General features: G+C 41.7%; 1 protein-coding gene across 1 annotated transcript in view; it reads left to right on the forward strand.

The window, feature by feature from the left end:
* The window catches only part of TRPC5 (transient receptor potential cation channel subfamily C member 5), a 254,409-nt gene that overhangs the window by 200,507 nt on the left and 30,256 nt on the right, over positions 1-23,646 (forward strand). Inside the window, exons 4-7 of the mRNA XM_004769088.3 lie at positions 494-830; positions 2,227-2,366; positions 7,304-7,626; positions 18,636-18,831. Coding sequence (XP_004769145.1) covers positions 494-830; positions 2,227-2,366; positions 7,304-7,626; positions 18,636-18,831 — 996 coding nt within the window. The remainder of the gene's footprint in view (positions 1-493; positions 831-2,226; positions 2,367-7,303; positions 7,627-18,635; positions 18,832-23,646) is intronic.

The raw sequence follows: 23,646 nt of genomic DNA on the forward strand, positions 1-23,646 counted from the left end.
GGAATGAGTAAAAGTGAACCAATTTGAAACAAAATGTCCCCATGATTCTCTGCTAAGAGACATGGATATTCCCAGAAAAACTATGTAAAACAGCTGCCCAGGCTCTACTCCCAAGGGATGCTCATTTAGTCAATCTTTGGTGTGACCTGGGAAACTGAATCTTTTCATGTTCACTGGATGATTCTGATGGAAAGCCAAAGTTTGGGAACCATTTCTCTAAGATGATGGGAACAAGAATAGGGAAGCATGACAAAGCACAAACCCAACAGAGTGATTTTGCCTAATATGTGAAACAAATAACCCTATGGAAAATCCAGTCTCATAGCTTGACATGTAGAGACATCTCTGGGATTAGATCCATTCATGGAAACCTGGAAAATAAGCTTCTTCTGGGGATTAGCCATGCAGCTTCCTGTAAACTAGGAGAGGTATTATGAATGTATACTTCCACCTGGACATCCAAGATGCCTAACTTGTTCTCTTTCTTTCCCAGTTTGTTGCTCAGCCTAATTGCCAACAGTTACTTGCCACCCTGTGGTATGATGGCTTCCCTGGATGGCGACGGAAACACTGGGTAGTCAAGCTGCTTACCTGCATGACCATTGGGTTCCTGTTTCCCATGCTGTCTATAGCTTACCTCATCTCCCCCAGAAGCAACCTTGGGCTGTTCATCAAGAAACCCTTTATCAAGTTTATCTGCCACACAGCATCATATCTGACCTTCCTCTTCATGCTTCTCCTGGCTTCTCAGCACATCGTTAGGACAGACCTTCATGTTCAGGGGCCTCCCCCAACTGTCGTGGAATGGATGATATTGCCTTGGGTTCTCGGTGAGTCAAAGAAACCAGGAGCTATGGCTAGATTGCCTGCTGCTCCTGTTTAAAGACAGTAAGTACTGGAACAGGCAAATGGACCAGCCCTGAATTAGGACATCTTTTCTTTGTGCCATAGGGAAACCTTTTGTTGGGAGTCTCAGAAATGTAGTTCCTTCTTCCCCAGACCCCAGTCTCTTAGTATTACCTGGCCCACAGTGAGACTGACAGTGAACCCAGGGCTTAATTCTGCTAACCTAACATCTTCAATGACAGGAAATTAATCTGTCAGTTGGTGTGGAAGAAAAACCAAGTATCAGTCAGAATGGGTTTCAGCTAAGCTAGGCAGAGCAAGTGTTAATCAGTCTATTCAATGCCCTTCCTATAACTCAAGAGCAGTTGAACCTGTTGCTTTCTTGAGGCTACCCCACAGAATCCCAGTGCTTATTCAGGGTCCACATCCTATATGGGTAATGATTCCACAATCGGGAGGGGAACCTGAGAAATTCACACAATTCATGGTAAAAGTAACTTTACCAGTAGTCTCTAAGCATGGCTAGATTGCACTGGACCCTCCAATGCATTACTATCCTCCAAATCCTTGCTACTCAAACTGTAATTCCCAAATCAACAATGTCAGCATCACCACTTGGGAACTTGTTAGACATACAGAATCTCAAGTCCCACCCTGTATATAGGGAATCAGAATCTGAATTTCAACATCATCCCCAGGTGATTGACATGCACTTTAAAGTCTGAGAAGCACTGCCTTAGACCACAGCCACTCCTTTTACTGGTTTCTCAATTCCAAAACTCAAGAAACATCTACATCATCAGGCAGAATTCCAGAACCCCCCCACACACACACACACACAATCAGAGGAGAAAGGAGAAAAGAGTATTCTAAATTATTTTGGGCCCCATTGCCTAGTGTCAGCCTCAACATCCGGTAATTCAGTTGGCAGTTAGCTAGTTCATCTCAAGACTTACTAAGTTTTCCCTCCAGCACATGGTGGAAACTAAGGACTACAGGATAATATTGACCTCACTAGTTTATTAACATAATTAGTGTATTTCCTACTTCAAAATGGGAATAGGTTGGAATCAAGCACCCAAAATTGCAGCAGCATTCCAGTAACTATAATAGCAACGCTAAGAATGAGTAGCATCCAGAAAAATGTAACATATGAGCATCTTCAGGTAAAGCCTATCAAGTTTGGTGAGTCCACAACTGAGAAGTGATGCAGGAAAGAAAAAGAGGCACATTATTATTATCATCTCTGGGGGCTTCACTCCAGTGATCTCAATTCATTCATTGTTTTTGCCTGTCTTTATTCAGGGGAATCCTACTCTGATGACTATGATGACTCTTTTGACCCTGTCTAGAAATAAACCTCTTGCCTCCATTTTTTAGGTTTCATTTGGGGGGAGATTAAGGAAATGTGGGATGGTGGATTTACTGAATATATCCATGACTGGTGGAACCTGATGGATTTTGCAATGAACTCACTCTACCTGGCAACTATTTCATTGAAGATTGTGGCCTATGTCAAGGTAAATTGGAATGTTTGCCATTTTTCTTATGCAATGATTTGTGTTACATTAAGCTTTATCATGGGGGGGAAAGTGCCTTTGACAGTCCACTCCATGCAGGAAAGTACCATATAAATAGATATTCTTTCAATAGTTTGTAAGTAGTTTCCACTTAAGAATAGAGCAATTTGCAAATGAATCTTTCGCTTCTTAAACTGACAGTAGAAGGATCTTCAGCCACACACCCACCCACTCAGTTAGTGTTTGAATCCTTTCTACAGTATCCTTGCCAAGATGATCCACCGATGTTTCCATAGGTCAGGGGACAGAAAACACACTGAATTCACAATCTCGGAAAACCTCCATCAACACTTGCCACTTCATTAAAAAGTGCTATTTTATGTTTTTCTAATATTATTTTCCCTGTGACACATCCATTAATAATCTTTCTTCCCTGTGGGGTCAAACAGAACAAAGCTGTTCCTTTTTCTGAATAGTGCTTGCAGTGTGAAGCCATCTCTCCCTAACTTGCTGATTTGACTCTTCTCAAAGCTAAGTATTCATACTTCCTTCAAGTGTTCCTCATATGACGGGTAGGGGAACCCTAGAAACTTCACTGCGGGAGATAGAGATCTTTAATCATCTCTCCCTCCCTTATTATTTCCAGCTCCAGGATGATCATTCAAGCTGTTATAAATCCAGCTTTTTGAGTATCACTCAGCCTATGCCTCTCTACCAATTCAGATATTGAATACGTGCACATGCACACACACACACACACACACACACACACACACACAGGTTATCTTAATGCTTTTCCCACATAATGTACAACCTAAATTATCCTGAAAAATAACTCATGTCCAACATCTCATATTGGTTAGTCCCAGGCTCTAGGTTCAGATTTGGTGCTCATTAGATGATAGAATAGCTGGCTCCTTCTACCCTGAGTTGAACTCCTCCAGCATGAGGAAAAGCTGACAATTCAGTCTCCAAGATTGTCTAGTCAGTCATGCTTTTTGGCACTAACTCCCACATTAAGGAGTTTTAGAATGGGAATATGGCTGTCCCCCAAATCTCCAACAACTTATTTTTATATCCTTAAATATGCATATTGTATAAATTTGAGGACCCTGGGAGCTAGTTATGTGGAACATGAATATTGAATGCAGTCATGAAACATTTTTGAAAAAAGCCAAAGAGTATGCCTTATACTTGTGGTGATCATTTAACACATACTTACAACTTTCTTACAAGAAAAAGCTGGTGAGGAAAATGTCTGAATCTCTCTGGTTAATGTGCCTGGATGAAATCCATGTGATTTTGGCACTCTGCTGACTAAGTAACACTGTTCGCCTTGGGAAAAAACAAAACTCTCCTTTGGAAGTGGTAGTTATTTACAGGAAGGACAACAGATTATCAATCTAGAAACTGGTGGGTTTTGCTTAAACAGGGGAATTTAGAATAAATGATCAAGAAAAGGATTTACTCTTGGGATATAAACATGTGTCTATAGATTCCCAACATTGGCTAATTTTATAACCTATTCAATTTCACTGGCAGGGATTTCAAGGAGCTAGAAATTCCCCCATCACATAGTGGAAAGATAAATCAACTATACTAAGCTGAATAAATGCCTCGCAACTGATAAATACTTAACCCAAAGAAAACAATTGCCACAAAATTGGAGTTCTTCTCAAAAAAAAAAAAAAAGGAGGAGAATTTATGAAGCAAGGCATGCCACATGCAGATTTGGATTTGCAATGAGAAACTGCAAATGGTCAGTCTGGTCTACTCATCCATAGAGGCATACTAGTCTGAGATGAACTTCTCCAAGTAGGCTGAGACAACCTCTATGAGGTAAAGCCACAAAAGCTGGTACCCATGCCCCTTGAACCATTTCTGGTCACTGTTGTACTAAGGTGGTACAGAAATACCATGGGATAAGCTGTTCTTAGAGAAGATCCTTTATTAGAGCAAAAACAATAGTCAACGAGATTATATATATTTATATATATATATATATATATATATATATATATATATATATATATTCCACTGCAAGTGGTCTGCAACAACAGAAACCAAAAGGCAAGGCACATACCAAAGTACTCAAAAGGAACAAATACACATAACATTGGCCCTCAGTGGCCCCCAGATAATCCTACAAATGGAGAATAATTATCCTTGTGTCTTCTAGGATAGTACCACCTAGATTTATCCCAAGACCACCTTATCTGAACTTTGATACCCATTGAGTTATGGCCCTTTCTTCATCCAGTACGTGGCTGAAGACACAATCTCCCACTCTGTCCTTATTATTATTAAGGCCCTACCTTAGGCTGGCCCTCTTCATATTTGGCTTCTGAAATGATAGACTCCAATTTATACCCCTTTGAAAGACATGGATGCCAATTTTCAATCTGGATTCTATCTCAAAGAATATAAGAAAAAATTTCTTGCCTCCTAGTATCACTAAGTAAAGAATCAGGAAACCTGAATGTAATCCTTGTTCTGATACAATCTAGATTACCATAGGTCATCCTTCTACCTCCTTGAGCCTAAGATTCTGCCTCTGCAAAATAAGCAGATTGGACTAGATCAGTGGCTGCCAGCCTTTTAACTGTTTCCATGAAACCATATCTTGAAGTTAAAACTTATTCAAAACTTCAATATATGAGAGAGCTCAAAGATTGAATTTGGATTGAGGAATCAATCTTCCAAGCCTTTTCTTTGGCTCCCAGAGCGGCTACAAAATGCTTCTACTAAACCCTCGGGCTTCAAGGAACACAATTTGCAAACCACTTGTGTTAGATCAGGGGCCATCAAACTATGGTCTGCAAATCAAATTTGGTCGGCTGCCATATCCATATGTTCACTTATTCCCTATTATTTCTACAACGAGGAGTTGAGTAGCTGTAAAAGGGACCATATAATGCACTAATCAAAAATTTCTGCTATCTGACCCTTGACAGAAAAAGTTTCGCTGACCTTGACGCTAAAAGATCTCCAAGTTTATTCCTTGCTTTCATATTCTATAATATCTTCCTCCAAAGGTAAAGATGTAAAACACAGATTTGCCGTAAGAAGCCTTTTTCATACTTCTGAATGTTCTACAAATCCAGATTCACTGTCCCCCGGGCACCAGACTTCCCTGTGCTTACAGCTGTGATTATAGAGGGAGGAAAATCCTGAATTAAGAGCTGTGCAGGTTCCAGTTGATAATTTCTAGTTCTAAAATATAGGTCTGTTTCATTATTAATATCTCCATGTCTCAGAGCTCAGAACTTCTAAAGACCCATCTAACATATATGCTGTGATATCAACTATCATTTGAGTGAATATTTAATAGAGATAATACTAGACCAAGTGTGTTGAGATCACAACTTTAGGCCTGGCTCTGCCACCAGCTTGCTGTGTGATGAGAAGCAAGTCACTCTGCTACCTGGATTTCAGTTCTCCCACTTGTAAAATAGGCCTGAAGATACCCACCCCTCACAGCGATGCAGCCAATGTGGGGTATTTTGGGTGCTGTTATTTTGGGAAGGAAAAATGCAGGGATATAAGATTTGGCCAAGAGTATATAAAACAGATTATCTACCTAAAGTTCATCTGAAACGGAAGCACAAGGGTGGCAAGGTTTCTCTCAACTCTTCTAACAGAGAAGAATATTGGATACACACAAATGATTTTAACAACACCAGTTTTGTCAGTTGTTGGAACTGAACCACAGTTTAGAAATGCTAACAATATAATTTGGCCCCCAATGCAACATTTTCTCAGAAAAGTTGTTTACATTTAGTCCTGAGAAATTGTGATATTTAGATGAGAGCTCAAGGCAATATGCTTTGGATTGAATTCCAGGCAAAATCTACTTCTGTCTTGGGGAAGGTAATAAGCAAGTTCTTATATTTCTATAACATCTCTCCTTATGGAGTACACACTCTCTCACATATGGACACATAATCACAAACCTGTGCAGTGGACAGGAGTAGATACTATCCTCATTTTACGGTGAAATGGAGAGATACAGGCAGTTTTAAGTTAACAGAGCCCAAATCGGTTATAAGGCCTCACAGTGAAGCTATCTTTCTATAAAGCTGCTCCTAATGTTCCAGGAGCTGGAAGTCCAGAATGGGGCTGAAAAATGGGTAACCAACCCCAGAAACACTGGCTCTTCCTCTCCTTCAACTCCCTGGCTCTTCATTTGTACTAGAAGGACATGTGGACTTGTAGGGCTGTCAAAGGAACTATAAAATACATGCCTACACCACCATGTGGAGCAGTACTAAATTCACTACCTGGAAGGCTCACATGCTATTTGTAATTGAATGAAATACATTACAGACTGCTAAACTCCAACAGAAAACTGAGCAATGGCCCTCTAAGGTTGCTCTAGCAGCCCCAAACTGTGAGTCAGCAAGGAGGGCAGGATGAACACTGCACACCGAGGAGGCCGAACCTATCCCTCATCCTTCAGTAACTACAAGTTGTCTGTGGTACTCAGAAGGAAATGGGGGCCTGGGGAGGTAAATCTAAACAATTTTGGTAGGAATCTGAAATCTCATTAGGAAACAGAGTAATTTGTCCCCACTACCTTGGGCATACCGATGGCTCTGTTCCAGTGACTCTCCCCAACAATCTGGTAAACTCAGAGTTAGAAAATGTCTGTGGATAAACCACAGGTGGTTGCTCCAGATGATTGCTTCAAAATTCATTTTTCTCTGTGTAGATGCAGGGAATATATTTGGGTGAGAGTGGGAGGAAAAGAGTTATTAACATCATATATTGATTGGATGGGGAAGGGAGACAAACAGTGCCATGCACACGGCCTGTTGTATAAATGAATGCTTGATGCTTACTTTAGTGGCTTTGTTTGGGTACTAGACAGGAGAAAAGAAGAAAAAAATTTATAAATGCTCACTGTACCTCTCACCTTGTGTACTTGTTTCTTGCAGTATAACGGTTCTCGTCCAAGGGAAGAATGGGAAATGTGGCACCCGACCCTGATTGCAGAAGCGCTCTTTGCAATATCCAACATTTTAAGTTCGTTGCGTCTCATATCCCTGTTCACAGCCAACTCCCACTTAGGACCTCTGCAGATCTCTTTGGGGCGCATGCTGCTCGATATCCTCAAATTCCTCTTTATCTACTGCCTAGTACTGCTGGCTTTTGCCAATGGATTGAACCAGCTTTACTTTTATTATGAGACCAGAGCGATCGATGAGCCAAACAACTGCAAGGGAATCCGATGTGAGAAACAGAATAATGCCTTCTCCACGTAAGACCCTCCCCCCTCCCTGGCCTTTTTCTGCTTTCTCTTTCTTTGCTCTATTTTCAGTCCATAGCTTTATCACTGTTTTTTGACAGTCCACACAAAGCTTACTTATGGATCAACCCAAAGGATTTCTCGCTATAGAAACCTTCTCGCTATAGAAGACTAAGAGAGGAAGCAGTTAGGTGAGAGAAGAAAGAGACACATACATGGGCTCCCAGGAACTCCTCTAAAGAGCTAGTTCTAAATAATTTTGGTAGGAATCTTTGAAAAGGGGGTAAATAATTCCTCACTCCTAAAAGCATCACTAACCAAGGAAATGAAAGAGCAAGGCTATTCCTTTGAACGAGTGATTACCAAAGCTAAATTACGTATTCTGAATCAAGAACAAAGAAAAAGGAGGGATGCAAGACTATCTTAATGTAGACAGGGATATTGTGATGTATGATAAGAAATGTGTATTTGGCCTTCCTGTTTCTGGCACAGAGCTCCTAAAAGCCTTGGAATTTCCTAAGGGCCAAGACTGACAAAGGTGTCTTTTGTTGTGTTAAGAAGGTGACTTTAGGAAAACAACCTAAGGATGGAGGCTGGTTGCCAGGAGAATCAACCTTAAGTGACTAAAGGGTTGAAACATTCAGTCCCACCCCTCAAGCACCAGGGAAGGGAGAGTTGCTGAAGACTGAGTTTAATTAAACCAGTGGCCAATGAATCTAATCAATCATGACTATTCAATGAAGCCTCCACAAAAACCTTAAAGGACAGGTTTTGGAGAGCTTACAGATTGGTGAGCACATGGGGATTTGGGGACAATAGGGTGTCTGGAGAAGGCATGGAAGCTCACAGATTTGGGTCAGTCTGAGTTTGGACCACTAGACTCAAAGTCACCCCTCAAGGTAAAAATTGTAGAGGACAACAGAAGGTCCCTCTAAGACCTCTGGTCACCAAGAAGGTGGTCAGTGTGGGGCACAGCAAAATTAAGAAACTACTGAAACCAGAGAATTCAGTATGAAGGAATTGTTTTCATTTTGTGGATATCATCAGCTTCCTGAAGACCCATTAGTAAAACAGATTATGAGAGTAACCAATTTAGGAGCTGTGCCTTTAATTTTGAATACTGTACAGTGGAAGGGCATGTTTGGGTTGATACAGGACCCATAGCTCATGACTAAACAATCACAGATGACTATATGTGATCCAGATACAAAGGAGGCTATTCCCAAGGGAATGACCAGCCCAGTTAACTGGATAAAAGCCCCTGTAGGGCGTGTTTACCCTGAGAGGGGGGACTTCTCAATTCCCCCTATAAATGCCAAGTGGAATACCCCAGATGAAGCCGCTGACATGCTTCCTATACAAGATACATGGAAATGACTTCAAGATGACTGAGAAATCTGCCTGCTGAATATGCCCCGATTACTCAGGTCATAGTAAATGCTGTGGTTAAGGAGCCTCTTTCACACAGGCACCCCATATAACCTTACGGCTGCAAAACCAAAAAACACTCTGGGAAACCTTTGCAATTTGATGTCTCAGCTTTCTCTCATGGGTCTTAATAAAAAAATTAGGTTAATTAACAGTAGAATAGGAAAAGGCCACAAAGTGGAAGCTTTTAAACAGTTATTAAGGAATAAGGTGAATAAAGCAAATATTGAAAGGAGCAAAACAAAGAGGAAACAGAGAAGAGTCCCAGGACTCATCCCACAGGATGGAAATCTTTAGGTGGTTATTAAGAACGGAGATGAATAAAACAGACTTTGACAGGGTTAAAGTAAAGACTTTAACACAACACTCCCAAAGGTTTGGATGGCCAAAGGGACTCCATACTGGTCCCCCAACATTAAAGGGCCCAAAACAAGTCTACTTTATTTATCCCAGTTTGGAGAATTTTAAAAAGCCAGCAGGCAAAAATTACAATGAGAAACCTAACCAGCAATCATTTGGGGCAGTGTTTGGACAAAATAAGTTAAAGACTGACAAAAAGGCCAGGGTTCCTTGGCTCAAACTCTATCTGGGAACCCAAAGTCTTCTGTACAACAGTAAGTAAAATGGTTAGAGGGTGGAAAAGAGAAGTTTCTGGACTCATTCATACAGAACTCCTCTTAACTGTAATACCAAAACCCCTTGGTGATGCCCTGACTCAGGCTGTAGTTAGATTGAGAAAATATAAAAATGTAAGGATAGGGACACCTGGCTGGCTCAATATATAAAGCATGTGACTCTTGATCTCAAGATCATGAGTTCAAGCCCCATGCTGGGTATAGAGCTTACTTAAAAAGAAGTAAAAAATTAAAAATGTAAGCATCAGGGCACCTGAGTGGCTCAGTTGGTTAAGCGACTACCTTCAGCTCAGGTCATGATCCTGGAGTCCCGGGATCAAGTCCCACAACGAGCTCCCTGCTCAGCGGGGAGTCTGCTTCTCCCTCTGACTTTTCCCCTCTTGTGTACACTCACTCTCACTCTCTCTCTCTCTCTCACTCTCTCTCATTCTCTCCCTCTTAAATAAATGAATAAAATCTTATTTAAAAAATGTAAGTGTCAATAGGATCATAAAAGTTAGAATGTTTGAACAGGCTTTATGTAAAAACCCTGTGTCTCCTTTACCCAAATGTTTTTATGGGAATGGATTATTATGTCTGGCTGAGGAAAACCTCCCCTATCTAGTATTACAAAACCAACGCCTGTCAGTGAAATCCTAATAGAGACTGGAGGTAAGACCATAGGAGTTGATGGAATTAAGGTAAAAGTTTATAGGAGAACTGGTATGTTTGAACAGGCCTTATGCAAAGTGGTTGCATCCCTTTTTCCTGATTGCACTGTGGGGATGGACATTACATCCTACTGGGGAGCATTTCTATTCCAAAACAGAACACATGCAAATCCACCCTTCAAGCAATATTGATGGGGAATGCTTCATAAGAACCAGTATGACTGCCTGAGTCTACACAGTGTGGAACAGATGATGGAATGCTGGGAGGGACAAATTCTCTGGGCCATAGGCCAAAGCAGAGCATAGACAGGGCTTAGAATAAAAGCTCATGAGCACCTCCCAGTGACATCTATATGTCCTTTCATAGGAGTAAGCTAGAGATGGGACAGGCTGAAGGCAAGATTTGAATCAGTTCACCTTCTGGGATTAGTTTAGCTCCCCTAGCATGGATCAGAAATGTCTCCCTTTTCCCATTTGAGACACAAGGAGGCAGCTCATGAAGCTGTCCATGAGTCCACTGCTGCCAGACACATGGAGTTTGTGTACCTTTTCTTTGTAAACTCAACGTCTCCTTCCTTAGGACCTTCAAGCCTCCAAGATGGCTGTTATTTTCCGACAAATCACTGTTAGGGGAAACAAACAAGAAGAAAATAAGCACACGATAGGAAATTTGTTAGATTTCAAGAGACGTCCTGGGCTTACGCTAGACTCAGTGTCCTGTAACATGTCCATCTCAACCCCCCCAGTTCTGGAAAGTGCCACTCAACACTGGTATTTACAGTAATGACCCCAAGCTCATGAGAGGGTTTTAGTCATTAAACTAAACTACATTTTTTCCCCTTAATCCTATAAACTAAGGCAGTTCAGTGCCACACAATTCAGATGTCCTAGAAATGTGTTCAGTAACAAAGACCAGAGGAAAAAATGAGTTTCTGCTCACCCCCAAGTTGCACCAAACAAAAGGGGGAAAAACAATGCTATGTAGCCTACCCCTATTATTTGTTTCTAGCAGCATTTCCTAAAATGGGTTATAAATAACCACAGTTCATGGGGATGTTAAGACACGTAAATATGATGAATTGACTTTTGGAAATGCTAGGACAAATTTTAAAGGATTTCTTAACTGCGGGTCTTCTTAGGTACTTCATTGTGAATCCACGATGTAAGAAAAGATTACCCCAAATGCATTGGCCAGGATGATGTACCAATGAACAGAGTTTGAAAAATGCTGACTCATTCCACTGTGCATTTTCAGTCCCCACCCCCTCCACTAGGCCACACCCCCTGCCTCTTTTCCCAGTACTCAAGGGAAAATCTTGCATGGGGAAACGGCACTCATGTGAAAGGAAAAAAAAAAGAAGTCAAATGAGTTGATGAGAAGAGAGTGGGATTTTTGGTTAAGCCAGCCAGGAATGTATAACAGCAACCAGTCACCCTGCTAGTGCCTCTTGGCTAGGCCCTGCTTTCTCTCCTGTATTACTCTAGAGGCAGAACTCTTCTATCAACCTGTTTTCAATATGAAGAGCAATGCTGTGGTAGTTTGAGCACCAAGAGGCTGCATTTGTTCACATCAAAGTGTGCAATAGAACTGAACACCTGAAAGTGAGGTGCCTTCCAGGAGGCCAGGTCCCCTGTCAAATTGCTCTTCCATGTAAACTCTGTTGAAGAAGTTTATGAAATGCCTTCTTGCGAATTTGTATAGTCATTATTAATACCCCTGTTGCCAACTTACATTCTGCTCCCATCACTTGCCCAGCAGGGACAATAAACAAGAATGTGGACCTGGCACACTCAAAATTATACCTTGGGGCATCAGGTATAAAGAAGCGTTGTCATGCTGGAGCCAAATCAGCAGTAATACCACCTCAACTTTTCTTCTAGGTGTTGATTTTTTTTCCTCCATGGAAGTCTGGCTCAGCTTAACATTTTCCTTTAAACACCTCAACTCCGGCATTTATAATACCTGCTAAAATATACACTATTTCGTCAGAGCATCAGGAAAACTCATCTTTTAAGACAAAGAGAAAGCAAGCTCATTTATATATCTGACATAAACTGTGCCATCGGCTTATTGTCATCCGTTTCCTTCCGATTCTCCAGAGACGCCTTTGCTATTCTTTGGCTTTAAAAAAAAAAAAAAAAAAAAAAAGAATAGAAAAAAGAAAAAAAAAAAGATTTTTTTTCCCAGGCACACAATTCAGGAAGACCGCACCATCCTTACTGACAACCACATGACCATACTATCGGCAGTTTTAAGTCTAGTACTCCATCCTGGGGACACCTCGCCTTCATCTACTATTGAGAGAAGTAACCGGGAAAGCATCAGCATTCTGAGGGCATAGAACCTGCGATAGAAAAACTGTGGAAGTGGCAAGAAGCTAACTTGCCTATCTTATGTCTCTTTCTGAGGTTCCAGCCCTCAATTCCAGATACCTCCCGAACGCACATGGCTGTGCCCCGGCGTTTCAAGCACAAAATGTCGACAGCTAAATTCCGTTATCTCCATATCCCCACCCCAAATCTATTTCCCCTTCACTTCATCTTATTAAATGCCACCAGCCAGAACCCTAGAAGTCATTTATGACTCTTACCCTCTTCCGTCCGCAACTCGTCCAGTCTCTCACCAAGTCGTGCAGCTGAACTCGGTAAATCTCTCCTGAATATAGCCTTTAACGCATATGCGCGCTCATGAGTGCACGTGGGTGCGCGCGCGTGCACGTGTGCGTGCGTGGGTGCGCACACGTACACACATGCGCACATATCCCTACCCCCATCCTTTACCCCCCACCCCCCCACCCATCAACCGGTCTCCCTGCTTCCAGTAGTCTTTCTCCTCCAGTCTTTCTCCTCCAAACATTTTCCCACCTGCCTCACAGAAGTTTCTTCCTAAACACCAGTCTTATCCTTTTACCACCCAGCTTCATGCCTGCCAGGTATTGAAATCTTCCCCAGTGTAAAATCCACTTCTTTACCATAACACACAGGACCTTGATAATCTGGACCCCACCTTTCCAGCTTCTCACTCCTCTTCCCCATAGGTAACACCTTGTTCTTCCCAACTACAGGAAAGCATCTTGGCCTATGGGCCTTTGCACATCCCACACCATTCCCTCTGCCTGGCTGGAATGCCCATCCCCACCTGGCCAGCCTGGAAAACTATAACCCATCTTTCAAGCCTCTGCTGAAAAATAACCTGCTCTTCTAAGTCTCTTCTTACCCATTCTAACCCTACTCACAGTTACAGTCTCCTCCTGTGTTTGTTTCCTATGGCATTCTAAGCACATCTCTGTGACAATATAACTTGTATGTTAGTCGTTGTTCACTCTTTCACCCACCAGACTGAGATTACCCCACTTTAGAAGCCTGGTACCTACCACAGAGGCCTAAGACGTAATGATGTTCGATATGCCCATCCTATCTTCAATCTAGATTTACGTCTGCACTGTCCCTACTCATATGGCTGAAGTATCTGGCCATACTGAAGATCTGAGAATCAAATATTAACACATGCAAAGCACTTAGCACAGTATCACTCTGCTGTTCCACTTTTAGCTTGCTGTCAGAGAAAATCCTTGGCATTTCTCCTACATCCGTCATCCTGAATTTGGGCACTTGGCCCAAGAACAAAGCTTTACATTGATCCCTATTAAATTTCCTCTTGTTAGTTCCAGCCCATTGCTCCATGATTTTGAAACCTTTCTGAATCTTGGTCTTGTCATCCCATCTATTAGTTATCACTCCCAGTCTTGTATCATCTGAAGATCTTAGAAGCTTGCCATCTATTCTTATCAAAAGCATTGATAAAAATGTCAAGACAGGCGTGATATTCACTGGGTGGAATATTGGGCAGCTATTAAAATGATACACATGCAGATTCTATATATACACAAAAAGTAACATACCCTAAATGTGTAACTCTTAAAAACACAAAAATTGTACACACTATGGTTGCAGCTATGTATAACTAGATATCCAAATGAATGACAATCTATAAAGACAATAAAGAAATGTAAAGGTTGACAATAATCATGAAAGCATCTAATATTTACTGAATGTTATGTCTAGACACTAGTACAAATGAGCTTTACATGAATTAACTCATTTAATCCTCATAACCATGCTATAGGTAGGCATTATTATTATTACCCATTTTACAGATAGAGAAATTAGGGTACAAAGCAGTTACACAGGTTGTCTCCAGTCACACAGATTGTAAGTGGCAGAGTCAGGATTTCAATCCAGGCATACAAGCTGCAGTCTGTTCTTTTATCCAGGGATGCAGGTGTAAGACTTGTTTGGTGAAGTTACACAAAATTTGTGGAAACTTGAAATAATCACGAATACATACCAAGCCATCGCAGGTCGTAGCAGTGACAGAGCAGTTCACTTGGGACCTCCTTGTAGACCAACTCCATTCATTTGTGGCTATTCCTACTTAATCAGTAGAGATTTCTCTAGCTAGCATTCAGCCCATATTGTCCCATCTTATTGCATGGATACAAACTCAGTCCCCATCAAGGGTTCTTTATGTTTCTGGCCAGGTTTTAAATATTGTTGTTGATTGTCTCCTGCTTTTCCCCCTATTTTAAGTTCATAGCCTTCCTGCTACTCTTATCACAGGAGGGTGCCAATTATTTGTACTTTCCTTAATACTTCTCCCATGGGTACTTCTCCCATCATCTTTAACAGATTTATTCAACAAACATGTATTCAGCAACTGCTATGTGCCAGCCAATGAGGGTGTCCTTATCCTCAAGAAGTTCATAGTCTAATGAAGAATATGAGTAAACAATTAGAATAGCTGCCATTTTTTACTAACATGGAATGAAGTATTTGTTTCAGCAAAACAGTTGCCATTTTTAAAGCCTATGCCAAACACTGTGCCTAGTGCATCATATATGGTATCTTATGTAATGGGGAAAAGTGGTTAAGCATGTGGGCTCCAGGACCAAAAGAGCCTGGTGCAAATCCTACCTATGCCACTTCCTACCAGTGTGCCCACTCTTCGCTTTAGTTTCTCATCTTAAAAAAAAAAAACATAGTAGCTATTTCATAGGGTTATTCCAAGAATCAAACATTACAAGACAAGCAAAGCACTTAGCATAGTGGCTGACACATAATAAGGGCACAGTAAATGTTAGTAATTAGTATTTATCCTTCTGATAAACTATGGTGTGGTGTGTGTAAACAATAAATCTTGGAACACTGAGAAAATAAAATTAAATTTTAAAAAACCATTTTAGAGATGAGGAAACTTGAAGTTTGAAGGTATTTAAGTTTTCCAATCAAATAGTTGATAAGGGCAGGAGTCTGAAAGTTTGCTCTTAGCCACTCTCCTATACTGTCACTGTGATATATGCCTTTGTGGAATCAGGCTAAGGTACTGTGAGAGAACAAAAGAGGGACATCTAACCCAGCCTCATAAGGAAGGAGGCAGGGCAGGACAAAGAAGAGGTGGGCAAAGAAGGAGACAGGATGAAAGTGGAAGCTAGAAGTTGGGAGGATGGCAGGAGCATTCCATCCAGAGTTAGAAGCTTAGGAAATGCATGATAGAATAAGAAATTGCAAGCCTGGGGAACTGCAGAATGGGCATGTGAAATCCAGGATGACATGACTGCTCGATCCCTGGACCCTGGAGTTATGACCTGAGTTGAAGGCATACACTAAACCACCTGAGCCACCCAGGCACCCCTTACTGAATGTTTCTATGCTCGAGGTCATTCAACTTCCAGAGACCCTGGTTTTTCAAACTACCTTTCCAATTTTCTGCAATTCCTTTCTGTTTTTCTGAAACACACCCACCCTGGCTTCTGCTCTCCAGCTACCAGCTAGCTGCTTGTGCTATTGCTGGCCTCCCACCTGTCCTGATTTCAGGTGGCCCCTGGCACATCCTGGTTGTGCCATCTTAGTAGAACCAGACTCCTGAGCCCCTTATCTTTCCCATTTTTAATATGCTGCCTGGCTCTGTAATGCACTGCATTTGCTGGCCCTGACTTTTAGTCTCTCCTAGAAATTCGGACCCTGTGCTAAGTCTGACTTGCCATATTCTGGTTCTTGTGCCAACTGGCCCCCTGAACTCCAGTCTCTCATCTTACTTTTGATTCCTCAAATGCTTCACAAGCCAGCACTTATCTTCATCAGATAAAAAACAAATTTCTTCCTTCTAGGCTAGCCAGGTGATGCTGGAAAAATCATGGAAGTTACCTATGATGATAAAGAGAAAAGCCATGCAACTGGTTGAAAAGGGACATGTGCATGTTGCCCAGACAGCCCTGAAAGAGACTCCATGAGAGTCAGGCCAGTGCAGACAGAGCACAGCCTTCATCAAAATGACTAACCCCATGGTGCTGCCGACTGGCTGGGCAGTTGTCAATGGGACTTGGAGTCTTCTAGACTTTAATCCACTGAGAACAGTAATAGTAATAGCTAATAAGTATTCATTCATTTATTCAACAAGTATGATTCAGTGCCTATCGTGCCAGGTACAGAGTAGCTGTATGTCTCTGCCCTCCTAGAGTTTACATTCTAGTGAGGATGTATTTCATTTAAATAAACATTTAAATGAAAAATTACTTCTTATAATTTTAGGGAGTTTTAAATGTTACAAAGAAAGTTAAATGAGACGGGATGCCTGGGTGACTCAGTCGGTTAAGCATCTATCTGCCTTCAACTCAGGTCATCATCCCAGGGTCCTGGGATTGAGTCCTGCGTCAGGCTCCCTGCTCAGTGGGGAGCCTGCTTCTCCCTCTCCCTCTGCCTCTTCATCTGCTCCTGATCTCTCACTCTATCTCTCTCAGTAAATAAAAATCTTTTTTAAAAAGACAAAGAAAAAAACTGGTGGAGCTACTTTTGGTAGCATGACCGAGGAAAGCTTCTTTGAGGAAGTGACATCTGAGCTGAGACTCCAGTTACGTTAGGGAGATGGTCATGCAGAGATATGGGGAAGACCACTTCCAGATAGAGGGAATCGTTAAAACACTTCCCACATACCCTCTAAGTGAACCCAAGAACAAATGCCTAAGCCTCTCAAAATATATTGTACCCCCAAAGCAACACATTTGGAGGACACATGGGTGGTTCAGTCAGTTGGGCATCTGACTCTTAACTTCAGCTCAGGTCATGATCTCAGGGTCGTGAAATTGAGCCCCGCATCAGGCTCTGTGCTCAGCAGGGAGTCTGCCTCTCTTTCTCTCTCTGTCTCTCTCTCTCTCTCCTTCTTCCTCTTCCCCACCCCCTGCTCATGCTCTCTTTCTCTAAAAAAGTTTATTTAAATGAATAAATTTTTTTAAAAAATTAAAACAACATATTTTGAGCAATAGAAAAAGGGCATCAAATCTTAAAAGTAGCATTTCTTATGTTCTGCTCCTCATCTGTGTGCGTGAGAAATTGTTGATTTCTGCTGTTGGCTGCCTTTTATTGCTACCAGCACAGACTTCAGAATATGAGGCCAAAGAAATCCTAGACACTGAAAACATATCACTGCAAACTTACATATTTGGAGACTAGAAGAGGAAACAATAATATGTGAAGCCATCTAATATAAAATAATGCAGTGGTTTGGGGAGGTCAGATGGAATTGGATTTGAATTTTGGCTCAGCACTTACAGCTGAGTGACCACTGAATCTTTGTTTCCTCAGCCACAACAATAAAGTTTTATAAGGATATTAATGATCATGTACGGAAAAGTGCTTAACATGTTTATAGATTGTAAGTTCTCGGTAATTGTTGGTTAACGTAGTGTTTAAAATAATCTACACAGTGTGTTAGTTCAAGGATCCCTAAGCTCCTCCTCTGAGCTTAGCACCCCCCTGGGCACTGTCAGAAGCATGAAAGAAGTATCAGAAATGGTAACTTGTTCACATTCACTTGACTAGCAAATGACAGAGCTGAGATTTTAACCTAGAACAATCTAACCCAAGCCACATATTCTTAACTACTCATTTACTGCCATTATGTAATTAGGAAGGTGATAAATCACATGGTCTCAAGATGAAAGAGAAAGTTTGGCAAAGGAAGGAGCCCTGGAAAGAACTCTTAGAAAAGCATAGGCTCTGTGTAGACTGAGAAGAGAAAGAAGGTATTCCAAGGTGGAAGGGGAAAACCTAGGAGACAGAAAGGGTACCAAACAAATGAACCCACCTGATTGCATTGTCTATGGAAAGAGACCAAAATAGTGTGACATCATCAGTCTCCTTGTTGGGACATAAATCTGACAGGCCCCTTATTAAGCAGATTCCTTCACATTTTCTATCTCTTTTTCTTGCCCTTCCTAGAGAATTAACTAACCTGCTCTTCTACCTCTTTCAGGCTCTTCGAAACCCTCCAGTCACTCTTCTGGTCTGTCTTTGGCCTTTTAAATCTCTATGTCACCAATGTAAAAGCCAGACACGAGTTCACAGAGTTTGTGGGAGCTACCATGTTTGGGACATACAACGTCATCTCCCTAGTTGTGCTGCTGAACATGCTGATTGCCATGATGAACAACTCCTACCAGCTTATTGCCGTGAGTACCTTTGCTTTACAGGGGGATTGCTTCATTGCAGGAGTGGTCACATTGGCCCCAGAGCCCACTGGAAGCTCAACGAAGCAGTGTGTCTGCGTTGAGTATTATCTATTAGCTTTCCCAGTTGTTAGAGTGAACTGTTTCTCTCGAAGGCAGCTCAGTTTGGAATCTGAGTCCATTGAATCCCAGTCATCTAGAAGAGGATGCTCTAGTTAATAGGACTTTCTGGTAGCCTCTTAAAAATATGTTTAAAACTCTGAATCCATTTTCTTGCCTTAGAAAGGAGAGCTCGGGAGGTATGGGCACAGTCTGGCGCCACTAATCTCCAGAGTGGATTGAGCTGATTGGATCCTTTGGCAGAAGGGTCTTCTTTCCCTCTTGCAAACTTGTTCCTTACAAAACTGAGCATTCCATTGCCAAAGACAAACTTCTCAGACAGAGAGTGACTATTTTTTGATCAAGTATAGATGAGTAATTACAATCCACCATGTGACCCACTTTAGTAGAGTCAATCACTGAATCTTTTTTTGACCATGGTACTACCATTTAGATCAGCAATATTACCCTAAACGAGAAATAGTGAAGGCATACAAGGGATCAGTCCAGGCCCTGCTCTGGTTTTCGATGCCAAAGTATCAAACCTTAGTGTATTTTCTTATGATTTGCCTATCTTATTTAGAAATGGAGTATTAGTAAAGGAGTTCTGGCTATCTGAGATCCTGTTTAGTTGAGAATCAGTGGATTTGGATGCTTAGTTCATATTAAGATATTAGATCAACCCCATGGGTCTATCTGTTGCTAAAAGTTTTTGCTCTAGCATGGAAGACAGATGAAAAGACCTGACTCCTCTCTTCCTTCATTGATATCATTTCTCTGATTTGGTCTGCCACTGAGGAATCATCTAGCCTACAAAAAAAACAGCTTAAATTATTGGTTATATAAATATAAGCATGCATATAAATATATACATAAATATACATGGATGTTTACACACATAGGTACACACACATATTGTCCATATTTCTTACATATTCCTGGTGATAGTGAACATCTGTGATCCATTTTAATTAAGGACAGACCAAAGAGAAGTGGGTTTATGTTGTAGCAGGTGGCTTTTGAGTTATATATTAGGAGAAATTTCCTAATCATAAATAGCAATGACATAGTCTTCTAGATGGGTTTGTAGAATATCTCTCACTGGACAGTTTAAAGAAATCAGAACATGAAAGTACCCATTAGGATGGTTTAGATTTTAGGTGCTTAGGTGCTGGTGTATAGTGAAAAAAGATATTAGGAGTTAGAAGACCAGGAACTCTAGTCCTAGTCCTGTTATTTACAACTTTGACCTTGAATAACTTACTTGCCCTTTGTGGGCCTCATTTTCTTCATCCAAAAAGTGAGAGGGTTGAAATGGATTGTCTTTATTGAGATATAATTGACATATGGCATTGGGTAGGTTTAAGGTGTTCAATGTGATGATTTGATACATATATATTGTGAAATGTTCATCATAATAACATTAGTGAACACATCCATAACGTCACATAAATGACCTTTTTTGGTGAGAACATTTAAGATAGCAACTTTCTTAGCAACTTTCAAGTGTACAATACAATATTGTTAACTAGAGTCACCATATAAGACATTAAGTTCCCAGAACTTATTCAGCTTCTAACTATAAATTCATACCCTTTGACCAATATTCACCATTTCCTCCAACCCTCTCAGCCCCTAGCAACCTCCTTCTACTCTCTCTCTGCATTTGACTTTTTCAGATTCCACATAGAAGTGAGATCAGATGACACTGGTTTTCTTCTGCTTTAGTATTGGTCTTAGTATAATGCCCTCCAGTTTCCATCCCTCCAGGACTGTCTCCTTTCTCATGGTTGAGGAATATTCTGTTGTATATAGACACAGCATATTTTCTTTATCCATTTGTCTGTCAAGAGACAATTAGATTGTTTCCATGTCTGGTCTGTTGTGAACAATGCCACAGTGAACATGGGAGTGCAGATATTTCTTCAAGATGATGGTTGCATCTTCTTTGGTTATATACCCAGAAGTGGGACTGCTGGAACATGTGGCATTTCTATTTTTAATTGTTTTGAGGAACCTCCATTCTGTTTTCCACAGGGGCTGCACCAATTTCCATTCCCACTGATAGTGCACTGAGGTTCCCTTTTCTTCACATTTGCACCACACTTGTTATCTCTTATCTTTTTGATAATAGCTCTTCTCTAACAGCTGTGACATGATAGCTCATGGTGGTTTTGACTTACATTTATTTCCCTGATGATTACTGATGTTGAACACCTTTTCATGCACCAGCTGGTCAAGTCTGATGCAGTGGTCTTTAATATCCCTGTTGTCTCTGCCATCTTGTGAGTCTGGATGTCTAGATGAACAGGCTAAACTCACAAGGTCCCTTCTAACTCTGAAATGCTGTTCATCTGCTGCTTTTGAAATGGGATATCACTCCATTTTATACTTCTCTCTCTCAGTAGTTTGAACCCAACCAGACTAAGAACTCTGGAATGATCTATGCTCACTCCAAGTCTGTCTGTATAAAGGGGACAGGCCTAAAATCTTAGGGGGTTAATTTTCCACCCTCATGCCTAGTATCCTGTTACCCTGCCAAAGATGGCAATATTCATGCTGAGGCACTTGTCATTTTCTCCCTGGGTGTCTTGCAGCTGATCACTCCTAATGCAGTGGAAAACAAAAGAGATTTTCTTGTCACCTAATACAGGTCTGTGTTGTCTCCCACTGAGCTCAGTGACATTTTGCTAGGAAGGGTGGAAATAATCAACTCTGCTCCCTTGTCACCACCTGCTGGTAGCAAGTTGTGTTTTAATGTAACTGACTGTTGTACCTGAGGAAAACACCTTAGCTTGAAGAGAGCTTGGGGGTGTAGGGGTGAGGGTTTGCTGGAAGATGGCCTGAATCGGGTCTATACTATCTCATACCTATGGACTCATGGCCACCCCTTCTGAATACTGCCTCCTACTTTGGGATCTTCTGGTAATGTGTCTTTATCATTTGGAACAGGACCCCAGGGGGGTCCTGATATTGAACAAACGGATTACAAAAACATCGGGATCTGTCTGAGCAGTAAAGACAAGCAAGCAGGTTTGATTCCACTTGCAACATCTCCACTTCTGTAGTCAACATAGTGTGTAGAAGGGCCCTGATATGGAGGAAATGTCATAGGAAGGGAAGCCACTGAAGATAAGTCTCTCCTACTTCAAAAGGGATCAACAAGCTGACTCGGTCTAAGGGGAGACTCAGTTGTTGACATGCTTTTACTGGGAATATATCTTGTGTACATCATAAGAGGGGGGCTCAGGAGCACCGTTTAATAGCAATCCCTTGGAAGGTCAAGCTCCTTCTTGATGCTCTGCGCAGGGTACAGAGCTGCTGGTGGAATAAAGACATGGCTCTTAAGAACTTCATATATCTAAGCCAGAGGAGGCTCCAAAGCAGTCATAGGTAGTCAGCTTCAAGATACAGGGAAGCAAGGATCACTCCAGGCCTGTGCTCTGTGGTCCCAGCCAGCATCATCAGGCAAAAAGCAGGCCACATTTTATATTATTATTGTTTGTGATTAGCATTGATTTCCTCTTCTCTGTTTAGGCTTTTCTCTTCCTTAAGCTGCTTATTTCTCTCTGTAACACTTCTCTAAATACACCCACCTTGTCCCTGCTGTTCCTCATGTGTATGTGCCCAGTTCCATCAAGTGAAGCTGCCCTTGAGACCATTTTCATCAAATTCTCCCTTAGGAAAACACAAGGTCAGAGGGACAGACAAGCCCCACGACATTCACTTACCTTAGGCCCTATTCCTACCTCCAACTCACCTATAAAGGGGAATCTCTTTTGCCTGAGGCTGGTCCTCACAAAACATGAGGCTTATAATGATCTGTGCGATATAGCCTCGTGTGGCAAGTTACTAAGAACCCTCAGTTTCTCTGGCTACCGTTCACTCTGAAGCTTAGATTAAGTAAATAGCAGTTGCCTCACTCAGCCACATCTGCTGTGAGGCTTGGGGAGAGCCCAAATACATAGAATTGATTATCTCCCCCAGGGGGCCAGCATTTGGAGTCTGAGATAATGGATGAAGTTTCCAACAGCAAAAGACAGCTATGCCCGTGAAGACATTCATCAAAACAATCCCAGCATGGCAAAGGCAATAAACAAGGCTGGAAAGGGCCATCGCACGCCCGGGAGTGCCAAGGGGGGCAGTTGCTCTTCCTGCCCACCCGGGACCAACCTCAGACTTTCAAAACACAGAGAAGAGGAAAACTAGCACACTACACAGTGATTTGTAACCCTCTAACCAGGCAGATAACCAACTACTAATCACTGATAGGGCAACAAGTTGGGAAGACATTGAAATAGTCTCATGTCTGTTGGTAAATAGCTGCCACTCCAGCTGTTCCCTCTGGGATGCCCCTAGATCACCTCACAATCCAGCAGGTGAAAGGTGATGCCTGGAACAGCAGGTGTTTTGCACATTTCTGTTCCAGTGCTATTTCTGACATACATTCTGATTGGTCGGTTTCTTTTTTTTATTGTTTTATTTATTGATTTGAGAAAGAGAGAGGGAGCACGAGCACAGCAGTGGGGAGAGGGAGAAGCAGGCTCCCTGAGGAGCAGGGAGCTGGACATGGGGCTCGATGCCAGTACCCTGGGATCATGACCTGAGCTGAAGGCAGCTGCTTAACTGACTGAGCCACCCAGGAGCCCCTGATTGGTCGGTTTCTTAAACAGTCTGAATCTCACTGTAGTAGGCAGAATCCTAAAATGTTCCCCTAAG

This window comes from Mustela putorius, unplaced genomic scaffold, assembly GCF_011764305.1.
Source record: "Mustela putorius furo isolate JIRA1106 unplaced genomic scaffold, ASM1176430v1.1 tig00003901_pilon_pilon_pilon, whole genome shotgun sequence".
NCBI classification, from domain to species: domain Eukaryota; kingdom Metazoa; phylum Chordata; class Mammalia; order Carnivora; family Mustelidae; genus Mustela; species Mustela putorius.